The 26347-nt window shown below is 40.5% G+C and overlaps 1 protein-coding gene across 1 annotated transcript in view; it reads right to left on the bottom strand.

Moving 5' to 3' along the window:
* The window catches only part of ramp1 (receptor activity modifying protein 1), a 45679-nt gene that overhangs the window by 11321 nt on the left and 8011 nt on the right, over positions 1 to 26347 (bottom strand). The window contains exon 3 of the mRNA XM_046403427.1: positions 6831 to 6969. Coding sequence (XP_046259383.1) covers positions 6831 to 6969 — 139 coding nt within the window. The remainder of the gene's footprint in view (positions 1 to 6830; positions 6970 to 26347) is intronic.

Below are 26347 nucleotides of genomic sequence, written 5' to 3'. Positions count from 1 at the left end.
GCAAACTTTACCTTACAAGGCCTCGAGGCTTTATGATTACTCAGAGCTCATTTGAACTCTTGGCTTGGGATTTATAGGACCTGCAGATGGATTAATGAAGCCATGATCAGTTTAGACGCTGGAAAAAAAAAATTCTTCTTCCCCTAACAGCGTCATTAACAACAAGTTCAAGTTCAGGTGGGATAAAAATATCACCAAAATGAAGAAATTTATGTTTTTAACTTTCTGGTTTTGTGGCGCCTGCTCTTATGTCTTCGTCCACAGGGGGATTCTCCACAGCATCCTACCACACAATCAAAACTGAGACACAGAGAGGCCACATCACACTGTGCGCCGACTTCCCTTCGTGCTCAGCTGTTGAACATTTTTCCCCACAAAGCCCTTTTAAGCAAATTCAGTACACTCTGACATGACTTAGGGTTGACCCAACGACTGATGATGTTCTGCTAATGTTCTTATAAGCGTAAACAGCTATGACTGAGTTATATATATATTTTTTTTCCACTGGGGTCATTGGATTTAAATTTCCCCAGTTGTCTTTTCAATTATGATGCAGCGTTAAAGATCACTGTGAAGTCTCAGGCACTTAATAACTGGAGTTATACCCGTCGGCTTGAAGCAATTAAACTATTATTTTCTTTGTTCAGAGATGTTGTTGGCACAGAGAAACTGGACATGACAACTGAATACCAATTCCTTTGTCATTCATTGATATTTTTCTCTCCAGCAGTTCTTATCTTATCAGGTTTTTCTTCATATTGTATCCATTATCCACTAAATGTTTTCTGTAGTATGAAATCACTGCAGTGTGTGCACAGGGTGCACTGTTGTAGCCTGGTTTTCCCATGAGGCAATCAGTGCACATTCGTGGTTGTGCACTGTGCATTAAGACTGCGTGCAAATGAACATATCTCTGTCTTGTTGATAGTTGCTTCCTCACCAAAACTCACCTGGTGCTGCATAATGATTCTGCATCTGTTGACTAAATCTGACATAAATGGTTTGTGCTGAGGGCGACTGATCATGCTGCATCAGCAGGAGCAGATCTCCATAAAGTAATTATGTTATATGTATGGTGGGAGACAGAACTGCGATAGGCTTGAAAAATAAGAATGAGGACAAACAAATAATTAACACACTGATGTGTTTTGTTGTTAGCAGCACATTTCTATTCAGAATTACACTTTAAGCATCTATTTGTTTATGTGATGCGGTGAGTGACACATGACTGTCTACAAGGCAGACCCTGAATGCTTCATTTTTTAAAGCAACATGCGGGAAAATGTTCCGATTGAACCTAGAAGCATGACATGTTATCATTCCCGTCTCAAGCTGGAGGTCTTCATCTTTCCATCTGCCCTCCATCTGCATTAGCAGCCTTGTCAGAGTTTCCATCTGCTGAATGTCAGGGTGCTAGCAGTCCAACGTGACGGCAACAGCATTCTTCTCCCAATTCTCTCACGACTAGACTCACCATTGAAGGTGAACAGCCAGCGGTTTTATCAGCAAACCCCACCTTTGTCACAGCAGAGCCAATATAAAAATAATAGGACTAATCTCAATTAAAGATGTCAACAGATTGACTGTACCCCAGCCACATCCTGTACCCATACACATACTAAAAAATGTATTTTCCACAATTCTACATCTATAAATAAATGTCACTCCATTTTATGGTGTCCATAGGGAAGTGAGGTTGCCCAGCTGTCTTCTTCTTCCAGTGATTGCTAACAAGGACTAAGAGGGGCTGTGTTGCTGGAAATAATTAATCAAGCCTGACGGTACATGCTACACAGGTTTATTGAACTGCCATCCAACGGAAAACGTTTGAAAATTAGGAATAAGGATGTACTGGGTTTATGCTGTGCTTGGAGATCAGATTTTGAGTCACGCATACTGCAGGCAAACAACTGTCTGACATGGTGAGTTGCACAGCAGTTTCACCACTTAATTGACTAAATACATTGCAATTTTTCAAAATGTTCATGGACATTGCTGCTTTTTTGTATTTCACATGTCTGAATGCATTTCTCAAACCTTTCAGATAGTCTCTGGTTTCCATACATTTCCATAAAAGCTAAGGTTCGATTGGCACACCATTGAAACTCGAGTTATCACAGAAAACGTTGAGTTCACAGAAGCGACTGGAGCGAAGCCTGTGAGCCAGTTCAGGCCGTCGGCTCAGCTGCACCACTATAAGCGACACGCCTCACTCTCCTCAATCATCACCAAACACACATTCCTAAATTGTTGGTTTACTCAAGCTGCAAAAATTTCCCATCTTGCTTTCTGCCTGTCAGTTCCACTGCGGCCCTGCATCAGTACCGCCGCCTGTTCTTTCAGCTCCACCACCAACACCCCAGCATCCACCTGCAGGCTTTAGCTCGGGGATTGACGATATTTGCTCATTACTATCCCAATATCTCCATGAAACCATATCTGCAAGGAGTGATGAGCTCAGAGCCTTGATGCCAAATTTTATGTTTTGCTGTTGTAATAAGCATTTAAATTGCAAGTTGTCTGCTTGAAATGACTTCATATCAATCTGCACTTAAACTGCATGAGCATACAAAATTAACGAAATGCTGACAAAAAATGTTGAATGCTGACCTGATACTACTATCTACTCTAATTTTGCACACAACTCAAGCAAGCTTTGAGTTTCTGCTAATGGACCACAAAACAAGAGCTGGCTGGAAGGAAGAAAAAAAGCATTAAAAATTCTGAAAGTCTACAACAGTCAATCACAGAACTTGCCAGCAGTCTATCAGATTGATTAGTAGTGATGAACATAAGAACACTGAAGTGGCCAGTACGTGGGGCCATGTGTTGAAATGGATGTAGAAGGTTTTATATAACATGAAATAAACTGATGGACCTCAGAGTTCCCACTTCAGTAACATCTCTAATGCTGGGGGCACAAAGGAAAGGTCACAGTATCCAGGGACTTCAGTTATTTCTCATATGGAGACCTTTCTTATGAAGGCAGACGAGACATTTTGTTGCTCAGAGCTTCTTGTCTACATGTGCACCCATTTTTACAGGTACGTTGTTTTCACAGAAGACATTTGACATGTCGCAGCAGGAAAAGCACGTTAATAATAGTTAATAATAAATTACTGCTGTCTGAATTCTGTGTATCTGCCTTAATGTTAGGACTTTCCTTGTACAGAGCAGATCCATGTTTAATGTTGTTAGTAACACCTGTGCTCTTCTCAGTGTGACGAGTCATAATGTCTTCTGTGAAAAAAGGCCTTTTAAAGTAAAACAGACATTTATTAAAAGCCTGTCTCATATTTAGATTCTGCTTGATTTTAAAATAATAACGAATAAAATATTTGTTGTTTGCTTGGATCTCCAATATATTGATCAGAAATATGAAAGACTTGAATGCTAATGGCTACACTGCTTCGGAATGTGAGCAAGACATCCTTGTATTGAGCGGCTGGTAATGGTGTGTTGACCTGTCTAAAGCATTTCTCTGCCCTTTCCTCACTGCACGCTGGGATTTGATGTCAACGCTGCAGCTTATCGACTGGAGAACGGGAGAATCATGAGCTGAGGGGCTGTGGGATTATGAATGTATTAGCCATGTTGCTAACCCTAAAGGGCACAGACAAACATGTGATATCTTGACACCTTTAATCTTCACCAGCTTTAATGCACAAAGCAGAGGCAAGACTGGATATGAAATAAAGCCAATTAAATAAAATATGTGTCAGGGTGAGGAAGGTTCATGGTGGTCATCTTTCTCAGCACAGATGATACAGATGAATGCAGAACAGAGGCAGTTATGCAAGGGCAGTCTGGCACTTGAGCTGTGGGAAATGTTGTACGTGGAGTGGAAGATTTTTGTGAGTGAAGAAAAGGACATTCACACGTTCACAGACATCAAATGTCATTCAAACTGAATTAGAAATACCCAACGGCATCTTGGCCAGGATGCAGCTTTTCCTCGAAGGGGGAGCAACTGCTCTGACACTTGACCTTTGCTACTCAGCTGAGTCATTTTTGACTTTCCAATCTTTCATTCATCACTCATTATTCCTTCCTTTCCCGCTTTTTCTGTTTTCTGTGAGGAGGTTTGAGATAAAATTCAATAGCTATCCAGCAACTGCAGACCAAACTCTGCTGTCTGAGAAAGACAGAGAAGCAACTGAAACTTTGTTCCACACCTCAGACTGCAATATCTTTAAGATTAGATTTATTTGACAGAGATCATGTACAAAAGACTTTAACTACAAGCAATAAGAGGAGATTTTTAAACCAGTTTAGGTAGAAGCAGTACATCGAGGTGAGTGCATGTTTGGAACTTAAATACAAAATTCACTGGACATTATGCGATGTGGGTCATCTACTGTGTTCTATGAAATATGCCACAGTCTCACACAGAAAAAATACAGTCATTTGTAATTTTGAATCAAATTTATACCCTCATGGAGAAATATTCATGGGGTATTCTGTTCTTCACTGGGCTTAACTGAAAAGACAAAAGGCCTCTTGGATCTGACCTCTAAGCTGAAGTTGAACAAATCTTTTGAGCGGCAGAGGAGCAGTATTGTGAGTTATTTTTAACACCAGATGAACACATGTTTAAAAATGGAGCTGTGTTACTTTTAATAACCATGTGACAATGATGACAGTGTCCTTGTTTCCCATGAATCTTTCAGAGCCCAGTTGGTTTTAAAACTTGCATGTGTGAAACCAACATCGTGTCATCGCAGAAATGAGAAAACTTAATTGCAGTCTTGGATGTCCCTGCTGTGAGTGAGTTTCTAATACGCCTGAAGCTGTATTTTGGCAAATGGCTCATCTTCTTCAAATGGTTCTTGAATGATCATTTCTCGCCATAGTTTTTATTCGTGATGGTGTTCTACTCCATAAGATATTTGCTGAGATCTGGGATGGTTAGTTTCGGCTAATGTCCAGTGATATTCATGCAGGTGAACGAAGGGTCCCATCATACTCAGCCCCCTCCTCCACCCCAACCTCTTTCATATGTGCTATATTTTTGGTATTGTTGATGTTACTAAAATTTAATGTTTGTGTATGCTTATTAGCAGGGGGATTGGTTCTCCTTGCAGACTCCTCATTGCTGCTCATATTCTCTCAGAGCTCTCCTCCGAGAGAGCAGAGCCTTTTCCACCATTTCTAACTGTAAGACTTTTTGCTATAAATGGTCAATGCTCTGACTGAGCTAGTGACATGGTGTGTGTGTAGTTTTCCTGAAACGTTCAAAAATGACTGAACTCCAAATAACGCCATTAGACGATGTTATAAATATTGGTAGATTGAGTTCTGTGAGGTTTGCTTTGGTCTCAGATGCTAGAGCTTAAGTTGTAAATTTACAATTCATGTTACAATTCACAACTAAATAGCTAAAACTGATTAAAGACTTAAAAATATAAGCACGTTTTATTATTCTAATAAAAATAAACTCTGCTGTGACCAAACCTTAACCACCATGTTGGTTTCCATGTTTAACTTCATCGATACATTTTGGCATTTTGCCTGTTCGCATGAATATTTGTCCAATTTTCTACTTATGTGTAGTAGTAAAATACATTCAGTGTTTCACATTAGTAGCTGAGCAGCTTCAGTGTTTTCTCTGTTGTTTCTGACAGCTTAGCAGCTACTTATTCGGCTTCTCACTTGAGCGTATAAGACCGTCATCTGCTTTAAGATTTCCACATAGATGGAAGGTGTACTCAGAGGTCCAAAAATAGAGCTTATGATGTTCAGGCTCTTGCTGATGACATTTCTTTATTTATCTAAACCCAAAGGGTGCAGTCTGTGTTTGATTTTATTCACTTAGGATTAATAATACGCTATTTATACTTTATGCTGCAGAGCACTGGGTGACTTACAACCGATGTCTGCATGTCAGAAAAACACTGCTCCTTTTCCCAAATTAATGTTCCAGCTTGGTTTCTCCACACCTACTGTGATAGAGTTGGTTCATAACCAGAGCTGTATGAAAGGGAGTGGAGAGCAACAGCTGGCGCTTCTCATGAGAGCAGAGACAGAGCTGCTCATGGTCAGACCTATTGGACACATGCTTAATTAGGTTTGGCTTCCAAGGTTGCTGATGGTGGGGGGGAGTGGGGATTTATGAGCTCTCAGTGTTAATGTTAATATGCCAGATAATTCAGGAAAGTTTTGTTTTATATAAATTTTCTTAAATACAGTTTGATGATTAAGTGGCAGGTAGTGTTTGTGTGATTATTTAATTGGAATGATCGCAATAAACGGCACTCAAATGATGAGAGCATTCGTCTTTTACAGTGAATGCAGACATAATATTTGTACATGCACAAAAGATCTCTGTTTATGCCAAAAGTATACAGCATCTGTTCTCCACGTTAATCGTCTCTCATTCTTTCCACTCACTCTCTTTCACTGTTGTCTCTCACCCAGCATCTAATCAGCTGTTGGAAGGTGACCAAAATGTTGCATGATTGTATAGCTCTCCAGTCATAAATAAGCGACTCTACTTTTCTTTATGACAGTGCTTCTTTATGTTGAGTTAATCCCATTCCCATTTTAATCCCCATTTTCTTGACTTAACATGGGAACAACAGTGTTGAGTAAAGATGTTTGTGGTGTGTGGCGATAATGTGCATTACACATTATAACATCCGCTTAATGTTCTCATTGTATTTAAAACTAACGATGAAACTGTTGACTGAAAGTCTTATGCAAATTAAAAATGTGGAGCTCATTATGACTGTTGGCATTTGAGCGAATGTAAATCTGTTTGCACTTGTGTTTGGACACGTCTCTTACTCTCTCTGTCTCTTTGTGTGTGTGCGTGTGTTGATCCTACTCACTCGACTGTGTCCTCCCAGCTACACCAGTGTCTCTGGTCCAGCTCTTGCATGTCCAGTCTGAATTTGGCCAGGCAGAACTCCTCGATGGCTAACTCGTAGTGGGGTCCACACCCCAGTGCAGACACACACTGAGACACCGCTGAGTAGGAGAGAGAGAAAAAGGCACAAAACTCAGTTTTTTGGGTTGTGAGTACTGTAACTGTACTTACATAAATGCTTTCTTCAATTGCCGACATGTATAAGTGTGTGTGTGTGTGTGTGTGCAGGCTTCTATGGCCTGCTTAGAGGCTAAGTTGGGGTGAAAATACAGGAAAGCTCTTAGGCTTGAAAGCAGCTGTGAGCTTAAATGTTGCCGTCTCATTTTTGAGTCACTACAGACTAAGATGTGTCCCCATGTGCGGGACATGACACGGAAACACCATATGTTGTCATAGCCCAGTCTGACCCCAAAAACAACACACACAGTAGACATGATGTACAGAACAGGAACAGTGACAGTTTCTGGAGCGACAAATTGTTAATTACTTTCAGTAGTTTTCACAGAAACCACTTTTTCGGTTTTAAATTCATAACAGTATCAGACTAATATCTGATGGAAAGTCTTGTTAAATCAGATAAAAATTTATAATCCCTCGAGGGAATATTTCACAAGGACAAAAAGACTGATGCCTTTCATATATATGTGAAAAATTTCCCACTGATTAGATTATCTTATCAAAAATCCCCCTACCAGAACCTTTAAAGCTCAGTTATCCTTTTTGCCTTTGGACAGGCTGGCTGTGCTGAGCTGAATGCTCGCATTTAACTTACAGATACAAGTGCAGTATCGACCTTCTTATCTGACCATCAGCAAGGAAGCAAATAAGCATTTAAAGTCAGTGACCCAAAACATTCATTTAACTGATGCAACAAAGTCTGTGTAGGGAGGAGGTTGGCGTGGACAGTTGGGTCAACAAAACATCACAATCCAACACAGGAGAGACTGCTGCTTATCTCCTAATTCAAACCGGCTGTCAGCAGCGTTTGTTTCGTACGTACTCACCACAGTTGTTTGACCTTCATGACAAGGTAACCATGAAGACATAATCATAATCTGAAGACATAACACCTACTTCTACTCAGTTTTCTAACTTGATTTCTTACTAAACCTAACCGAGATGTGTTTGTGTGCCTCAGAAAAATACTTCACAACCTGATTTAGTTTTCGCCAGGGATTTGTGAGGCTGTTGGAAGGCACTGAGGGACGCCTTGTCCTGCTGATGGGGCGGCTGTTTGAGAGGGTGGTTACAATCAACCTATTTTGTGTACATTAGTCTATCTATGGAGGCGTCTCATCTTGAGCCAACCATAGTATGCATTTAAAGATTAAATTAGGCTTCACCACATGCTGAAAAACCACAGAAATGTTTTACTCCTACAGCGTTTTAAATAACCTTGAAGTGAAAATGTGCAGAGCAGCAATCATTACAAACATTCAGTGAAACAAATTAATATTCAGAATGGTCAACTTGTTATGAGGAAGGAAAATAAATAAATAAATAAATAATAATCCTATAACCCTCAGGCAGGCTGTACATAATATTCACTGGGCTAATTGAACATGCTAATGATGGCTCAGATGCATGCATGTTTTGTTTGAGTTAGCCTGAAGGATACAAGGAATTACATAATGATGATAACAGTCCGTGTACCGCAGTCAAAGTATCAATTCTGCACGATTTCTGGAAGACAGAGTTCAGTGGTGACGAGATTTAAAGGTATTATTCTTGAAGGAAAACTGACCACAAACAGTATAGTTTGGAATTAATTCAGAAAGTACTGAGAAATTAATGTCACACATTACTGAGAAGTTGTACACATAATGAAAGATCCCAGACAAGCCAAAGCACCTGATTACTAAATGCAGACTTTGACCTATTGGAAAGTTGATGTATAGCACATGTTTATAGAACAACAATCTGCAGGATAAACATGGAAAACACTGTCTTTTTAACTGAACATTTTCTTTGTAAATGTGGAGCCCTGTTGTTACAACCAAACTGGTTTAATTTTATTTTGCCAGTTATCTTATCATAATTTTTCTATTTTTTTTTAAATAAAGGCACTACTGCCAGCAGCATTGGCCAAAAGCTTCCCATCAGGTTGTCTTCAAACAAAAACAAAGTGTGTACTGCAGCAACAGAAGATATATAGTTGGAATCTGCACATGTATTTTGTAGTCTGATGGAAAAACATATATGTGTTACTCAGAAAAAGACTCATCTGCCTCATCTTTCCTCCTGTAACTTGACAAAAATGTTGCAGTGAAACATCCCAGTCTGTGACAAAGAGTTTTTATTTGCCTTGTCTGATCTCCTTTGTCAAATCAATGTTGTATACCAGAATGAAGGAAAGGTCACAACAGACTGATAATTTTTCAATTTCCTCCAACCATTTATCGATTTGGAGATGAAACTAAAAAATAATGGACTGAGACCACCTCTCAGCCTGACATTAGTTTGGTTTTGACCAAACTTCAGGTTTTCACAAGAGCACTTTGTTATAGATGGGGAAAAACATTGTGGTTTTGGTCGACAGACGCGCCGGCGCGTCCTTATTCATGACCAATTTAAGATGACGTAGCTGCAAGACGCAGCCTCGCTGAGTCTCAGTTTTACTTTGTGTCGAAAGTGGGCACTTCAAACTATATACAAGTTTTTAAATTTTGTTAATATGTCAAGTAAAACCCGAGTTATGATAAACAATATACGCAATGTTTTTTTCCTGAACATTGCCCTCACGTTTGGTGCGAGTTTTGTGCAAGAAGACGCAGTAAACACCAGCGCATTGAGCGCACGTCATTCAGCGCACTTCAGCGCATTTTTCCCACTCAGATTTTATATTTTTCATGTGATTTTAGGTCCAGTGTGCTAATACAGTATGTCAAAATGAAAAAAATAACAGTAAAGTCACACTTGTGAGGTTGTGCTGAAAAAATGATACCAAACATGGAAAGGTAAAAAATTTCTAAGCTGAAATATAAAGGGAGAATCAAAAATAGTCAAAAGCTGACAATTATACACGACTCCTTAAATATTAATAAAGTAAATATCTCGTGTTGGTACACTTAATTTCTTTTGGCAGTACTCATCTCAGATTATTTCTTTAAAATTAAGTAAGTTACTTTACTTTTATGTCACTAAGTGACAAGTCACGACTTTTCTTTTGTCGAGCAGAAACACAAAGAAGTTTCAAGAAGTGTGAATTTGTGCCCTGGCTCAAAGGTTATATCTAATGCAGTAAAGGATTCATAAGCAGGATTCTTAAGTCGAAACTTTATCTCCACCTGCATCAGTATTAAAACACTTTTATCTGAACTGAATGTGAGTTTTGTTTTGTTGTTGTTTTGTTTTTTTTCACAAATGATGAAAGTGATGAGTTGGTGGAGATTTGAGCCCAGGCCTTACTGTGCACTGGTTAACAAAATGTCCTCATGACTTTCATAAAAAAACAAAACAACACTAAACTAAACTAAAGACAAGTCCAGGAGCATTACATTTGATTCAGAACACATTTTCTTTTGTGAATAGGTATTTTTGAGGGTTACTTCCCTTAGACTTTCGATCTGGAGAAGAAAGTCACAGTGTCTATTCTTCACAGTTTTTGTCTGACTTCTTAATATTCAGAATTTGATTTACTTCAGCAGAAGTGGACCTATCATAACTCTCTCTTTCAAAATCTCACTCTTGTATTCCTTATAATGTATCACCTAACTGTCAAAATCTTGACTTAGCCTGACTTGACCCAAACATTAAATGGTAAATACTGGTCTGGCTAAATCACGTATCACGTAGACGAACAGGAGAACGCACTTGAAGTGGATGTCATTCCTGTGAGCAGATGGGGGTGGCCTCTGACCTGCCTCCTCTCTCCTCTGTGGGGCATCTCCCAGAATGCACTGCTCTCTGCGAAGAAGCCCATCCAGCGGCTAGCTTCAGGGGGCGCCGTGTGTGTGTCTGTGTGTGTGTGATAGATTTGGACTATGTATCTATTTATAGTATGTTTTGCTCTGTCCTCCTCATCATCATCGAAGATACATAAGAAACCAAACGCAGACAGAAGCCAACCATCTAATCATCTAATCTTACACAGGACAAAGGAACCTGAGCATTAAGCTCTGATTATTGAAAGAATTTCTCTATTTTCTTCTCAGTTGTTTACACTGACAGGAAAAAAATGTCATAACAAAGACAGAAAAAGAGGCAGTTACCATGTGGTTGCATTTAGTGTCTATGTGCATGGAGATTTGTGTGTTTTTGGTTGCACATACTGGCTTTAGAGCTACACAGCTGTGACTGTAGACAGTTTTGACCCACACTTACCACACTGCCCTCTTGAATGCCTCAAAGCCCATATTTGCATGTTGCACACACACACACACACACACACCCATCTTAAAGTCTAGTTAAACAACTGTTGATATGCTGCTCTTCTGCCATACTGTGAGCTATTACAATCATATCTGCAGATTTTCCAGGAAACAGCGTATGAGGTTATGCCTGACATGTTGAGATGCTCTGAAATTTACAGAAACAAAATGTTAAAAACTCAAGCTGTCAGAGTTAGTGTGAAATGAAAGCAAATAGGCCAAGATGGAGCACGGATGAAAGATTCAGGTACTTCATGCATATTGAAAGTGACCACAGAGAGAGAGAGAGAGGGATGCAGCTGATGACGGGATTTAAGTCAGATGAAACGGACGTCTAAATATAGATGAGACGGGGAAATGGATGACACTTCACGGCACTTTTCAACTCTGTGGATTTGGATTTTTTCTTTTCTTTTCTTTTTTTTACATTCACGAACACTGACTTGATTTTGGATGTACAAGTTCTTTAAAAATGTTTACAAGAGTTTTTTTTTAAATTCATCACGGCAGCTTTAAGATATATTTTCAGTGGAGTACGATAACTTTCTTTGCAGCTCAGCCTATTTTAAGAACCTAAGAACCGTATGCAAAGAAGAGTGAACGTGAAGCACAACATGGCAGACCACCCTCACCAAAATTGAAACAGCTGATCAGCAAAAATGACTTGTTAAAAGTGTGTGTGTTTTTTTTTAAGGTTCTATCATTATATGGAAATTACAGATGCAACTGTGAATACTTACAAATTCCTTTTATTCGTCTCTCCCTACACATTACTACAGGGAATGTGATCTGCCAATGTATCTGTTATCTGTCTTGTGCTCAGTTAAGTTTTTCTCATGAATTTCTGACATGTTCTTCGGCAGCATCCCACAGTAATACACAAAGCAGCAGGGGTTGGCGGAGGAAGCAAACTCCTGAGAGAGAGAGAGATGCAAATTTCAACGTAGTGCGTGACGATGCCTTGATGAGGCAGATCGGGGGCGATCTGAATTATCTCGCATCTCCAGTCTCCATCTTGCGACAAGCCAAATCCCAGTCCGATCTTGAGGAATCATTTCCCCTCCTGACTGTTACAGATCATCTCTATATGGTAGTTATTAAAAACGTGATATAATTATACTGATGCACTTCCGCAATGGACCTCAAACCATAATTTAGCTCTAATTTGTAAATAAAAATAAGCCTTTATAGTTGCACAACAGCAGCTACTGATGATCAGATGATTAATGTGCATGACATCTCAGTCCCTCAAAATGGTTTCCAATCCCATGGTTTGCATTTCCATTGCTATCCTGATTCCACAGCCCACACTATAACAATACTCCCATCCCACATGTGCATTAATTACATTATCTTTCCAGTGCCAATGGTTTCTGTAAAAGACTGATCTCATGTCAGCAATCGGTGACACTGAGGACGCAGATCAGGTTTGGGGAAAAACGGTCCAAAAGATTCGTGAGCAGCCTGTTCAAAGATGCCACGGTTGTGGGAATTTTCTTCTCACCAAGTTGACTGCTTGAATCTAGGATGAGTGTGACATCACAGGCTTTCAAGCAGAAGGTGAGTCAAAGCTGAATGATGAAATTATTATCCAAAACTATCCATGCGTCACAGACTATTCTTTCCCCGTGTAAAGACAGATTCTCACATCACATTTCAGGTACGCTCACTTTTCAGTTGTACTTTCAAATAAATCAGTCTGTCTGAACCCCTGGCTTGTTAGCAACCTGTTTGATCACCTGACAGCTTGCGTTTCCTAACTCTGACCTTATTCTAGAGATGCCACACATTTCAGACATTTATTATTAGACGTGAATTAAAGCAGTAACTGCTCCCAAGTTCGACTAAACTGCCTCATGAATAATGAACCGTCCCTCTGCGTGGTCTGTAGCAGCTGTTCTGGCATCAGATTCACTGAGGACAGACAGTTGAGTCATGGATGACCCAGCCTCCTGAATTTTTCACAAGTTGCAGCCTATGAGTCCTTCCACTCTCAAAGCGACAAACAGGCAAGAGTCAGCAGATGTTTTCTGTCAAAGGCTAAGACTAATTAGGCGAGCCGGTTGTGATGTTCACAAATTAACCAGCATCCTACTCTGCCACTGTTCTCTCTCGCTGTCGTCATTTTCTCACCAGTGATTCACACGGAAGGAAATCTTCATCCCTGGCCTTTGATCGGGATTATTTTTGACCACCGCTGCCCTTTCACCCAGTCCAACATCAAAACACCCACTTCCTTGACTTTTAAACACTTTTTCTCCGTGAATCATCTTGGTTTGTGGAGTGGTAGAGAGGAAAGAGAAAAAGAGAGAGATCTGTTTCTCTTCCCGCTTCTCTGACAGCTCGATTTAGATTCTGCAAAGTTGCACAGGTTTTATGCATATTTTAAAACAAAACCCACACATTTCAGCTTTTCTTGTACAAACTTTGTCTATTAGATGTTCACACCTCAGAAAAGTTTGGGTGAGACTTTCTAGCTCTTGTGCATTTATGATTTGTGCAGTCAGCCCCTGCCAGCGTAAGCACTTTTTGATGACTTGCTCTTCCGTCCCTGTTTTCTTTTTCCTTTAACCTGGTGTACTGCATATTCAGAAGAGCTTTCTCCTTGCAGATAAGACAGGAAAGAGTAATCAATCATGAGAAGAGCTGAATGAATCATCAGAACGTCATGTGCCTTTGAATGTCTATAGAAATTGGATAATCTTGACTGGAAGCACAGATTTGTTTTTCAGTTTTTCCTCCACATCTCGCTGTCTGCCTGTAGTAAAAGTTAGCAAAAGAGAAGTACTTCATGGACACGAGCATACAAAAACCTGATCACGTGCTTGACTTTACGCGTCCCACGTGTTGAGAACTCAGATGGCAAATTCATCCATCAGTCTATTGTAGAAATTAATTTACTTCCCTGCTGCAGATTAGAAGTGACAAATCCATTAGGCGATAGAAGGTGAAAGGGAACTGGCCACTGCAGCTAAATGAGCAGTCATTTTAAGTGATCAGTCAAGTATGAGCTGCTTTAACAACTTTGACTGTTTCCGTAAAGTCAGAGATTTGTGAAAAACTTAAACTTAATTGCTCCCTGGCAAAGAGTCAGACGAGAAGACTGATGTCACTCTCACATCGGTCTGTCAGGTCGGAAGCATCAGACAGCAGCAGGTAGACACAAAGAAAAAACAGCTAGTCTGCTTATGTCCACAGGTAACAAAGTCCCCCGTGGTTTAGTACAGGAACTTCCTGTCATACCTGGACACAGCCTCTGTACAAATACATCTCATCTAATACTTTGTTTTTGCAGAGATTAAACAAACAAAATATGATGTGTTAATTAATGAGCTTCAGAGGGGCTGGTAGGTGGATTTCGTGACCTTTGGACAGAACCGGACTACCGGTCTCCATCTGTTTCCAGTCACTGAGTTAAGTTACAGAGAGATCAATCATCTTCACTGACTTTCTATCAAAAAAGTGAATCATAATTTTATTTACCCAACATGTTGCTTTAAAAATTTTAATGTAACACAACCTGCAGCACCAGGGTCACAAAATTAAATGAAAAACTCATCTTAGTTCATATTTTAATTGTGTAAATTCCTTTTTTAAAAAATGATGTACAGCCATGTGGTGCAGCTGGGATTATTGGTGCCCTCTTGGTGATCCTCTAATATCTGGTCTCTTATTAATATCCAAGGCTCTTGACTTCAGATAACAGCGGCATCTTCACATCACAATTTATGTTTAAAGAGTCTCATATCTCTCTTTAAACAGTATTTGCTGAGAAGCTCCTGCTCCTTTGAGCAGACAGCAAAAAATGTCAAAGTCATTTTTACATCCTTTGGCCAAAGTGATGAGGAAATTCAAAATGTCGGCCCCAGAAGGCTGTCTGTTCCTCTGAGGTCAATACTTTTACCTACTAAGTTCATACATTTTTTACAGGTGAGTACTAAGTGCTAATGGAGACCAAACACATCGAGACAAAACTTGTGAACTACTCATATGTATGTTGGCTTTTCGTCATTCTTCCTCTTTGTCTGTTCTAGCGAGCTGTGCATGACTCATAAATTAGCAGAGAGGAACACCAGAAGTGGCCATTGTTGCACTGTTTTATTACTATTACTGTTTTACCTCCAGTGCTGTCACTCACACTCACTTACACACAAATCAGTGCATGCCTCCACCTCTGCTGTCTGCTGGCCTAATCAGACAGCTGGAGACCCAGGGGGCAAATTTAATCAAGAACAACATCCCTGAAAGTATTCACATAATTAAATAAAGAGAGGCAGCAGAACGAGTTCCCTCAACGAAACATTAAAATTAGCTATTTACCCCCTTAATCTCTCTGTTCTTGTCTAATTTACTGCACACCACACACACACACACACTCAATCCTATCCCTGAGACAGAGACTTGAGATGGCCATGTAGTTTAGCAAGCCATTCACTATACCTTCCAGGTACTCTTGGTGTTATCATTGAAGCCCTGAGCGTGCTTCACCGCAATGTGTCGTTGCCTCTTGAAAGGCAGCAGTATAAATAAGCCACTGGACCTGAACACGGCCTGGAGCTACCCGGTTGGACTCAAGATCAGAAGAGACGCTGAGACACAAACACATGCAGTGAGGCTACAGAAAGCGGTCCATCAGCTGGTGCAGTGGAAAGTGTTTCTAACGACTCAAGCTAACACCAGACAAATGCAGTTTTTCAAGGAGTCCTTTCAGTTTGAGCAGGTGAAATAATGGTTGTAACATTAGACCTAAAGAGACGGAATTGCCTTTTTGTGACTGATCCATTTATCAGTCTGACATTGATGATAGCTGTTTCCTGTTCACTTTCTGCTCCAACTAACCATCAGTGATCACTCCCAGTGGTGTCCCCATGTTTGAAAAATGCACTACAAAAGTGCCTTCTTGGATGCCTCTGTGGTAGATAAAACATGATAAAGAGCCCTCTGCGGAGGCCCAATATGCAATAAAACGTAATAAAGTAGCTTTTGTGGGTGCCCTTCTGGTGGAGGAAACATGATGAAGTGCCCTCTAAGGTGCCCTCCCAGTGAGCAAAATATGATGCAGAGCACTCATGGGTGCTCTTAAAATGTGGCAAATGCAGTGCAGCACCATACTGTCCTACATGCTATTAAAGAAGTTGGCGTCTAAGTGCTGTCCAATGCTTAAATAGTTAATAGTCACATTAAAGAATTTTAATTTTAACCATGCAGGGTTTGGAAGATTCTGTACTCTGGTGCCACATCGCCTGCAGCAGGAGTCTGAAACTGAGGTTTAATGCAGGATATGGTGTTTTAAAGCCACAAAATCAATGGTCACAATCGTGAGGGTGCTGCGATTGTTCTGAAGAAAGTGCTCAGCGTCCTCCACCGTACAAGCTGTGTTTTTAAAAGGCAGAACTCAGGGAAAAATCCCAGTTGCCTCAGCTGCCTACATAACGATGTGGTAAAAATGCTGAAGAGGGTCACAGCAAAAAGAAAGCTCACAATACTGGACAGAAGAAAGGAAAAATGATGAATGACTGGCAAAGTGCACTAACGTGTACTTCTGCTGCTGCTGAATATTACAGAAACCTGAGAACAAATACAGAGAAAGCAGTAGAATATCTTGCTTTCAGAATTCCCCAAATTGTGTTCTCCAAGAACACTGCTCATGCAAGAAAGTAAAAGGGAGAAAGCTATATTCTTATAAGCTTAAATTTACCTTCTGCTGTCCAAACCACATGACAAATATCTAGTACTTGCAAACAAACTGCATTTTGTAATCTGCAACCCAGTGATGTAACTCCTCTTTCAATCTGCTCCGATGTCAAGAAAGTATTCACACCGCTTGACTTTTGCACATTTTGCTATTTCGCAAAATGGATTTAATTCATTTTTTTCCCTCAAAATTCTACACAAAATACCCCATGATGACAAAGTGAAACAAATTTGCTTGATTTTTTTGCAAATTTATTAATATATATATATCATGTACAAAAGTACTGACACCCTGCAATCAATACTTTGTTGAAGCCCCTTTGGCAGCAATTACAGCCTCAAGTCTTTTCGAGTGTGATCCTAAAAGCTTGGCACACTTAAAACATCCCCACAGCATGATGCTACCACCACCATGCTTCACAGTGGGAATGGTATTGGTCAGGTGACCAGCAGTGTCTGGTTTGTCTCCAGACATGACGCTTGTCATTCATGCCAACAAGTTCAATCTTTGTTTCATCAGAACAGAGAATTTCGTTTCTTGTGGTCTGAGAGTCATTCAGGTGCTTTTTGGTGGGCTTTCATTTGAATTTTACTGAGGAGTGGCTTCTGTCTGGCCACTCTACCAGCTTGATTGGTGCAGTGCTCTAGGAAGAGTCCTGGTGTTTCTAAACTTCCACCATTTATGGAGGCCATTGTGCTCTTAGGGACCTTTAATGCAGCAGAGATGTTTCTGTACCCTTCCCCAGATCTGTGCCTCAACAAAATCCTGCCTCAGAGGTCTACACACAATTTCTTTGACTTTATGGCTTGGTTTGCGCGCTGACATGCGCGCCGTCACCTGTGAGGGCTTATATAGACAGGTGTGTGCCCTTCCAAATCATGCCCAATCAGCTGAATTTACCACAGGTGGACTCAACTCAAGTTGCAGAAACCTCTGAAGGATGATCAGTGGAAACTGGATGCACCTGAGCCAAGTTTTCAGTGTCATGGCAAAGGGTGTGAATGCTTATGTACATTTTTTTGTTTTTAATCTTTAATACATTTGCAAAAGATTCAAGAAAACTTGTTTCACTTTGTTATTATGTGGTATTTTGTGTAGAATTTTGAGGAAAAAAATGAATTTAATCCACTTTGAAGTGAGACTGTAACATGACAAAATGTGGAAAAAGCAAAGCAGTGTGAATACTTTCTGGATGCACATGTTAACATGTTAATCAGAAGTGAAATGTATCCATTTTCACGGTGAAATCTCTGCTAGAAAGCCATATTTTCCCCAGTGTCATATTCCTCCCTAAAATGGGCGAGACAGAGGTAGAATTTAATGCTTCAGAGACAATTTGTTTTAGCTAACAGTAGAACATCCCTTTAATGTGCAGCCACATCATAAATCACATCACAGGTCCTCAAAGAAGAAAAACTGTAAGCGACATTAAGTTTAGCACAAAATTAATTTGTAATGAATTATGGCACATTGCAGTCAGGGAAATCAGAACTTACTTTATCAATCACAACCCGTCACTCTCAGTGGAGACAGTGAAAAATATTTATTTTTATTAATCATAAAGTTAGTTATTGGAAATCTCTGTACGTAAAACATGCTGTCATGTAACATAATGTAGATTCACTTTAATACTGAGGTTGAAACTTGATCCATTTTATTGTATAACGCAGCCTACAGCCTCTCATGTTGATGGCAGTATGAAGACCCCCCCCATCATGAAGCTACATGCTGTCTACAGTGGAGGAATGAGTAGAACGGTAATGAAGAGGTTTCAGTCTGTAGGCTGAGACCTCTGCTTCACTGTTATGAAAAGTGTGAAAAGTGCTGAAGTGATTTATTCACATCCGCTCTAATTCATATCTGTCCTTGCTGGAACTAACAGGCTCTCCTGGACTTATCGAAGCACGTTAAAAGCCCTGACAAACCAGGCAGCCAGGCACAATAACAAATGATTGCATGGTTTCCCCTCATATCAACATCATCTGAGAGTAAATGAGATTTTTATCACAGGGATTAGGCTCCAGGGATTGTTATCAATCCAATGTAAAACCACTTTAATTGCATTTATAATTGATTTGGTATTTAATAAAAACTTGACTGTGTGCATGTGTGTGTGTGTGTGAGAGAGAGAGGCAGACTGGTTTAGTGTAACTGACTTAAAAAACATCACAATATGCTGGACAGAACTATAGAGAACATATACAGCAAGACTAGCCCAGTGGGTGGTATATTTGATAAATTGAACATCAAGAATAAAATTATGGGGATGTCAGTGTTTAGAAAGCAAAGAAAATAAATCTTAGTCAGACATCTAAAATCAGACACACCAACTTACCAGCTGACAAAGCTTCAAACAGTGTGTTGCCTGCTGATAACAGGGTCTCTCTCAGTGTAATTTGTCACTTGGAATGGGGAAGTCCTGCTCACTTTTTTAAATCCTATCATCTTGCCCTCCTCCTGGATTTTTAAATTTCAAAACATTGTCATTTTACTGTCCTGCCATCGCTGTCCAAATAAGAGAGAATCTGAGCTGATAGAAAAATCCACTGAGGCGTATTCATGGTTTCATTTTGCCCTGGGTTTCACCTCTCAGGCTTCATGCAGGCTGCCTCACCTTATTGGTGAAGGTTGTTGTGTTGAATGAAGCCTGAAAAGTGTATCTGCAGACATCATTGAAAGTACAGTTTAGAGTCAACTCTGTTTTTCAGACTAAAAAAATTAACACTTTTCCCAGTTAATCTACTCGACACAAGAAATCAACTGTCAACTCAAGAAGTAATGAAGTGTAAATGACACTGATTGTGAATCTGAGTGCTTCATGAAGTCCAAGTTTAGCTCCTTTTCTTAATTCATAATATGGCAGCTACACTCAGATATTTTGCCCCACTGCATCGAGCCAAAAAGCCATTCCTCCTCTCGCTTTAGACCAGGCATCTCAAACTGGTCCACAGGAGGGCCGGTGTGGCTGCAGGTTTTCTTTCCAACCAAGTAGCAGCACACCAGACTTGACTCATTTAATCGTGTGTGTGTGTGTGTGTGTGTGTGTGTGTGTGTGTGTGTGTGTGTGTGTGTGTGTGTGTGAAGTCCACATCTATCTCTGTCGAGTCTCATCCATCACCAGCGAGCAGGGCTTTCAGCACAGATAGAGGTCTGCCCTGACTGGGTCTCTCTGGTAATAGCATACAATTAACGGAGATAAAAAGGCACACAACAGTGGGATGAGCACTAGCACGTTATCTGCAAAGACCAGAGGGCAGATTAGGGGAAGTTAATACATGCTGTGATATGCAATACTCTATTTTTATAAGAAATAATAAAGGCATACACTTTTCCTCTTTGTTCATTTGAGCTTTTGGACCTTTGGAATGCTTGCAGTTTGGTTGGGTTTAGGCACACAAACTACTTGGTTTGGTATGGGAAAAGATCCTGCTTTTGGCTGAAACAAGGATGACAAATAATGTATGTATGCATCATATGTTACGTAACTTATAGAAAGTAAGATCAACATAAAGTAACTAACATTTGGTTACACATGGGATTTGAACCCTGATCTCCTGTAGGAATGCACTGCATTTGACTCAACCAACCAGCTCCTGATTCATGACTCTGGAGGGATAACTTGTGCTTCTACTCTACAGCTACTCATACTTTGAAGTGCAAGGCCATTGACCAGGCTGCCGTACTTGAAGAGTTTGGTACTTTTGGCCCATGTCCCCTCTGCTGACATGAAGGGGGAGGGGTTAATGATCTGTACTGCAGCCTGCCACCAGAGGGCGATCAAGATGTTTGCTATGAAGCACCCAAATCAGGTGCTTGTTAGGTTTTCTTAGCGGTAGCTTAACTGTAAGCGAGTATGATGAAACAGAAAAATAAAACTGACACCTGAAAGTAGAAACATGGAATCAGGAGAAAAACTAAAGTTCAAACCACAGAGATTTAGTTCAGAAGCTAAACAAGTACTTGGAGATGAACACAGAGACAATTAAAAAACATCTTTCTCACTGGTCTGACTGCACACGAGCTGAGTCCCGCAAAACATGCTCATCTGAGGGGGAGAAGGGGAGCCGTCACAGGCAGGACGTGTCCATCAACAAGTTAGCAGTTAGCTCAAAGCACCACTCGGCCGCTAGCATGACCATAGACTCTTATTTGTATTCATCTATTTGTCACCCACCTACTCTATAACACACACACACGTTCAGGAGGCAAAAGGCAAAATATTCTCTTTGTTTTCAAAGACTCAACCCTGTTGTTTCAATCTGGTTTAATAAACCAGTGCTGAGTAAAGAAAACAAATAAATGAACAGAATACAAAGTGAAGCACATGAAGCTTGTCCACTGGGGGCACACAGAGGACAAGCTGTTTATATACGTGGAAGTTCATTAAAGAAAAAACATTAACAAGCACATAGCTGATTTATAAACACCAAACAAGGTCTGAGGGCGAGTGAGCACGCAGTCATGAGTGTCGATCGATGTCTTGAGCCTCAAGGGAAATGGTGTCGCTGGATTTTAGGGAGCAGTAAGGCTTCCTTCGAGTGCTCACAATCTGAGAAAACAGCTGGAGGAAACTGCAGATTTTGAGGTCAGTGCACACGAACTCAGGGATTTGCTCTCAAAACTGTTTTTATTTTTACTGACAAATGTGTCCCTGTACACCAAAGCATCTTGAGTTACAGCTAAAATCTGTTACGTTCTCAATCGTTTTGGTTTAAACATTTTTAACTGGCAAATGCTAATCTGTATTTCAGTGTACTTGGATTTATAAGATGTGTATGTGTGTGTGTGCATGTCCATCCTCCAGGAGTGGAACCAGAGACACAAGGAGACAAAATCTTGGCGTAGGAGTACAATTACACAACACATCAGAACGTCTCTAAAGAGAGAGGAAAGGGCACGTACTGTGTAAACACATGCACTCTTACACGCATTAAGTGTTGCCACAGGCACACATGCATCCGCTTTGATTGGCTGTGACGAGCCAGTGCATCCACGCAGGCAGTCCACAGATAGATTGTGTGCCAGAGCAGGTTTGATTAGAGGAGCGCAGAGGGCTGTTAAGGCCACGGGGGTGAGGAGAAAGGCTAAAGTGTCGTCAGGATAATTTAGAGAGCAATACACTTCCTGGTCAGCTGTCAACACCATCCTTATAATTATTGTTATTATTTGGTCAGCTCGGCTTGCTAATTGCAAAACAAAAAGAATTTTCTATGAGCGATTGTACTGACAATGTTAACATTTTGCATGTACAAAAAGAACATTTAAGAGCGACTGCAGATGAGGACGCTGAACACACTGAGTGTGTAACGTTAGTTCAGTTATGTGAAACTCTTGAAGGTATAATTGATTTTAGAATAATGTTAATGTTCAGATGCTGGTGGGAAAAGGTTGGCTGAGTACAAGAGGCAGCCTGCCGCATTTCAACATTGGGAGTGTTGAGAATTAAAGTTCAATGCTGTCCTTGAGATGCAGTTAAAACTTCAGAAAGCTAGTTGAGATAATTTTGTCACACGAAACGATGAATTTCCGATCAGTACAGCTCAAGTATTTACTTTGTTCCTACATTAAAATTTCAAACAAAAAGTGACAGCCCTAATGCAGCATGTACAGACACACAAGAGGCCTTTTGACCGGACTCATGGTATACATGGTCACACCTACTGACACACTGCAGAACACATAAATATATCCAAGGTCACTGATCATATTTCTGCATGTTTTCATCCTTTGGGGTGATGCAGTATACTTTGGCTGCATTCTGAAGCAGCAGTGGTTTTGGGATTAGAACTGGCTGATGGTAACTTTGGGGGGCTGATGGTTGTCTCACCTCATGTCACAGCACTGCCTGCAGCTGCCAAAGCCCTCATCCTCTCCTGTGGAGGACTTATTAAGTGGTCAACAGTAGGAGTGAAATCACAGAGCTGCTGCTGCTGCTGTGTGTGTGAATTCTTTCATCATTTTTATCATGCTTTCCCCCATGACTAACATTTTGAATTGATTTCTCACTTCAGTTTAACTGAGTTTGATTGTGACATGCACTGCACAAAATTTGTTAAATTTGGTTTTCTGCAAACTTGTTTCAGTGAACGCTCTCGCACAAATATGTTTTTTTCTTTTCAAATATTCTTCAGAAATGACTCCTTTTTGTGCACCTTCAACAACTCACTTTTTAAATTATTGTTGCAGTGTAACCTCCCTGCTGTGAGATTTAGGTGCCCACAGAGGCAGGAAAACATAAAGCTATAGATTATCTTGAAGTGAGAGAAACACAGAAACCTCTCAGATGAATTCTCTCTTCTCCTGTTCTACCCTAAAACCAAATCAAGGTATAAATTCTCTGTCTTTTGTTGTTTTGTCCAAGTATCTCTTTCAGCACTGAGACCCAGAGGAGAGGAAAGAGGTTTGGGTTTACATTCCCGCTGAGGGGCCCCCATATCAGTCTGTCTCTCGCTGTTTCTTATTTCATCTTTATAATTAATTTACATTTAAACACCCCAAAACACAGATTATGATGCCCAACACTGATCATAATGACAGAGTTGTTTTCTGGGGGGGCGGAGTTTGGGTTATTGGAAAGAGTAATTTCACTGAACATTGTTGTGATTAGAGAGCATGAAAGAAAGATAACACAAAGGAATATACTATAAATCAACATAATGCTATGGCTGCTGCATGCTAGCTGAGGGGACGACTTATCTGCATAATGTATAATGGACCAAGCACGGGGCTGCCAAGGATAATCTGCAATAACTCCATCACGGTCCCTCATGCCATCAATCTCTCGGTGTGACTAAAGTTGAAACTCTACAACTGATGTCACTCCTATTCTTAGCCTGCCTCAGTCTCTCCAACCAGCACTCTGGACTTTGTGTACTTTGGGAGTTGTTCTCTTTTGTCCTCCTCGGGCCATCGCTGACGCCCACCTGCAAATGTCGAGTTTAAAATTTTCATCAGATGGTCGGATTACACCTGCGATCGGTTCATAAAGGGCTAAAATGTTTCCAGTTACATGCTTGATTAAAGTTTTAGACATTCCAGCTGACTGGCAGGGTATAACTTAGCAGATGAAGAGATAAAGATGGATGACCCTGTTTAGTTAGAGTGGCTCTTCCTATTAAAAGGAAATGTTACTCCGTGTGGGATGACATGTTGCTTTTCCATGACTATAACTGTCCAACTGAACACCATCAGCTGGAACAACTGGGTATAATGCTCTCATCTGAACTTACAGGTATGAGCAGGCTGAGTGCACATCTGTGTTATCTAACTTAGTCAAACCATTACTTGTGCTTTATGTTGGTGTTGTCAGAACAGGAGAAGTAGAAAAGGACATTTTTATTACCGAGCTCACCAGCTGCAATCACAGGACAAACAGCGAAAGAGTTGAAAAGAAGTTTAAAGTTCACAGATGTGTGTCAGAGAGGTCAAGGGGATGTCACATTAATATGTAGAGAATAAAGACAAGGAGTAACACTTTTACCCAATATACACGTTATTAAGATAATTAATGCTTCTGTTATACAGCTACCGGATCAGTCAGACTACATCTGGAGGTGCTCTAGCCAAAATAGCATTAAGTAGAAGTCATGCAGCAGCTTTTCTTGGCTTGACCTTGGACACGTTTGGTGACAAGTCCCAGCTGCACCAACCCAATTTGTGCATTGAGATCCAATCACAATGGGGGCAAATTGAAGATAATGTGAATGTTTGATCACTAATGCAAAGGTCTGTCATCACATGTTGTTATCCAGTTAATGAATCCAGATCCAGATTATGTGTTGAAGCCAAAAGAGGTCTATTTTTGGCCAGTGTCTTCCCCAACAACATAAGCAGAGATCTTTAGCTGTTAAGTGTGTGCATGTTTGTGTTTCCCTTTGGATGTGCCACATATAGCCGCTTTTGTTTCAAGAAGCATTTAACATGCGATGTGTGTGTTGGACTTAGCCATTCAGTCGTGCACTTATGAATATATTTATGCACCTGCGCTAACACCATGTAACACTTTATGGGGGAATCAGAATGTTAGTGCTTGAATGTTGGCACTGAATGTATCTGAAGAGTGCAGAAGCTTAAGATGACATTTTACAATCAATTTAAAGTTTTATTGGAACAACTTACACATTTGATATGGATTTCAAGGTTTATGGGTTAATGGGAAACGGAAGGCAATAATACTCCCAAGACAAGGAGCTTGAGTTTAACTGAGATCCCACATGTTTAATAATGGATAAATTCAAATGGTACAATAATGCACCAGAGTAAAAGCATCCGTCACTTGGTATATGATAATGGCTCTAATGATATGGCTTCAGTAAACAAACTGCTGTGTGAGAAACACATCATTATGTGACATCTCCTCTATTGTAGGTTCCAAGTGGCAATAATTTTGTTACAGTTTAATAAAGGGGCTGCTTTTCGGGGGTTGGGTTCGGCTCGTGAAGGGAAATCTTAATGCTTCCAACTTTGTGCCAACAGTTTGGTGAAGGCCCTGTTCTATTCCAGAAAGCTGTCTGAGTATTTAGAATGCAATGTAATTAAAGTGCCTGTTGGTCCCCAGGTGGCCCAATACTTTTGTCCATATAGCTTAGGTACTAGAAGGCAGAACTATGTGGAAGTATAAGCAGCTGCATCTGTTCCAGAATCACAGGATCAGTAAGCTCCTATTTAGCCGTTCTGTTTTCTATATAGTTACATAAATTTAATTTATGTCACTCAGGTTAGTGATTTAAATACAGCTTCCCTTGTCATCAGTTGAGCATCGGGTGTCTTGCTCAAGGGCACCGCTATGACATGGAAGAGCATGAGCCACTCAGTATTTCATGTGACTGAGTTCACACATATGGGATACGTGTGAGACAGTGTGCTCTCTTCCCTTTGTGTTTTCCATATGCGAGTTATGTGAGACTGTCGCCTATTGTCTGAAAGTGGGTGTCCGCATATTTTGTATGTGTGCTGCCTGTGCATTTAAGTGTGCATGCCCAGTCCATAGTGGAACAGCCATCAGCAATTATCCAGGCGCCATAGAGCCAACATGTATTTCAGCACCCTGGAAGTGGAAATCACACCATGTGTCGCACATACACACACACACACACACGCACACAATATAACACACATGCACATGCACACATGCCTCACTAACTAGCAGTGCATCAATGCTGCTCATTAGCTGCTGAGGCGTGACAGTGAAAACTGGGTTACTGCTTTGCCAGCGCACACACGTTTACCACACAAGCCTAAACAAACATAAATCCATAGGCACACACCAGTCGTGACCAGCTGTGAAACAGGTCAATGCTGAGAGAGGAGAGCCTCTACAACAATAAAGCAGAGCTGGAGGGAATCTTCATCTATTTATTGCTAATTAAGAATGTGAGAGCGAAAATGCAAAGAGATGAAAGAGACAGAAAGAAA

This window comes from Scatophagus argus, chromosome 11 (assembly GCF_020382885.2).
Source record: "Scatophagus argus isolate fScaArg1 chromosome 11, fScaArg1.pri, whole genome shotgun sequence".
Classification (NCBI taxonomy): domain Eukaryota; kingdom Metazoa; phylum Chordata; class Actinopteri; family Scatophagidae; genus Scatophagus; species Scatophagus argus.
This window is presented reverse-complemented; position numbering and strand designations above follow the sequence as displayed.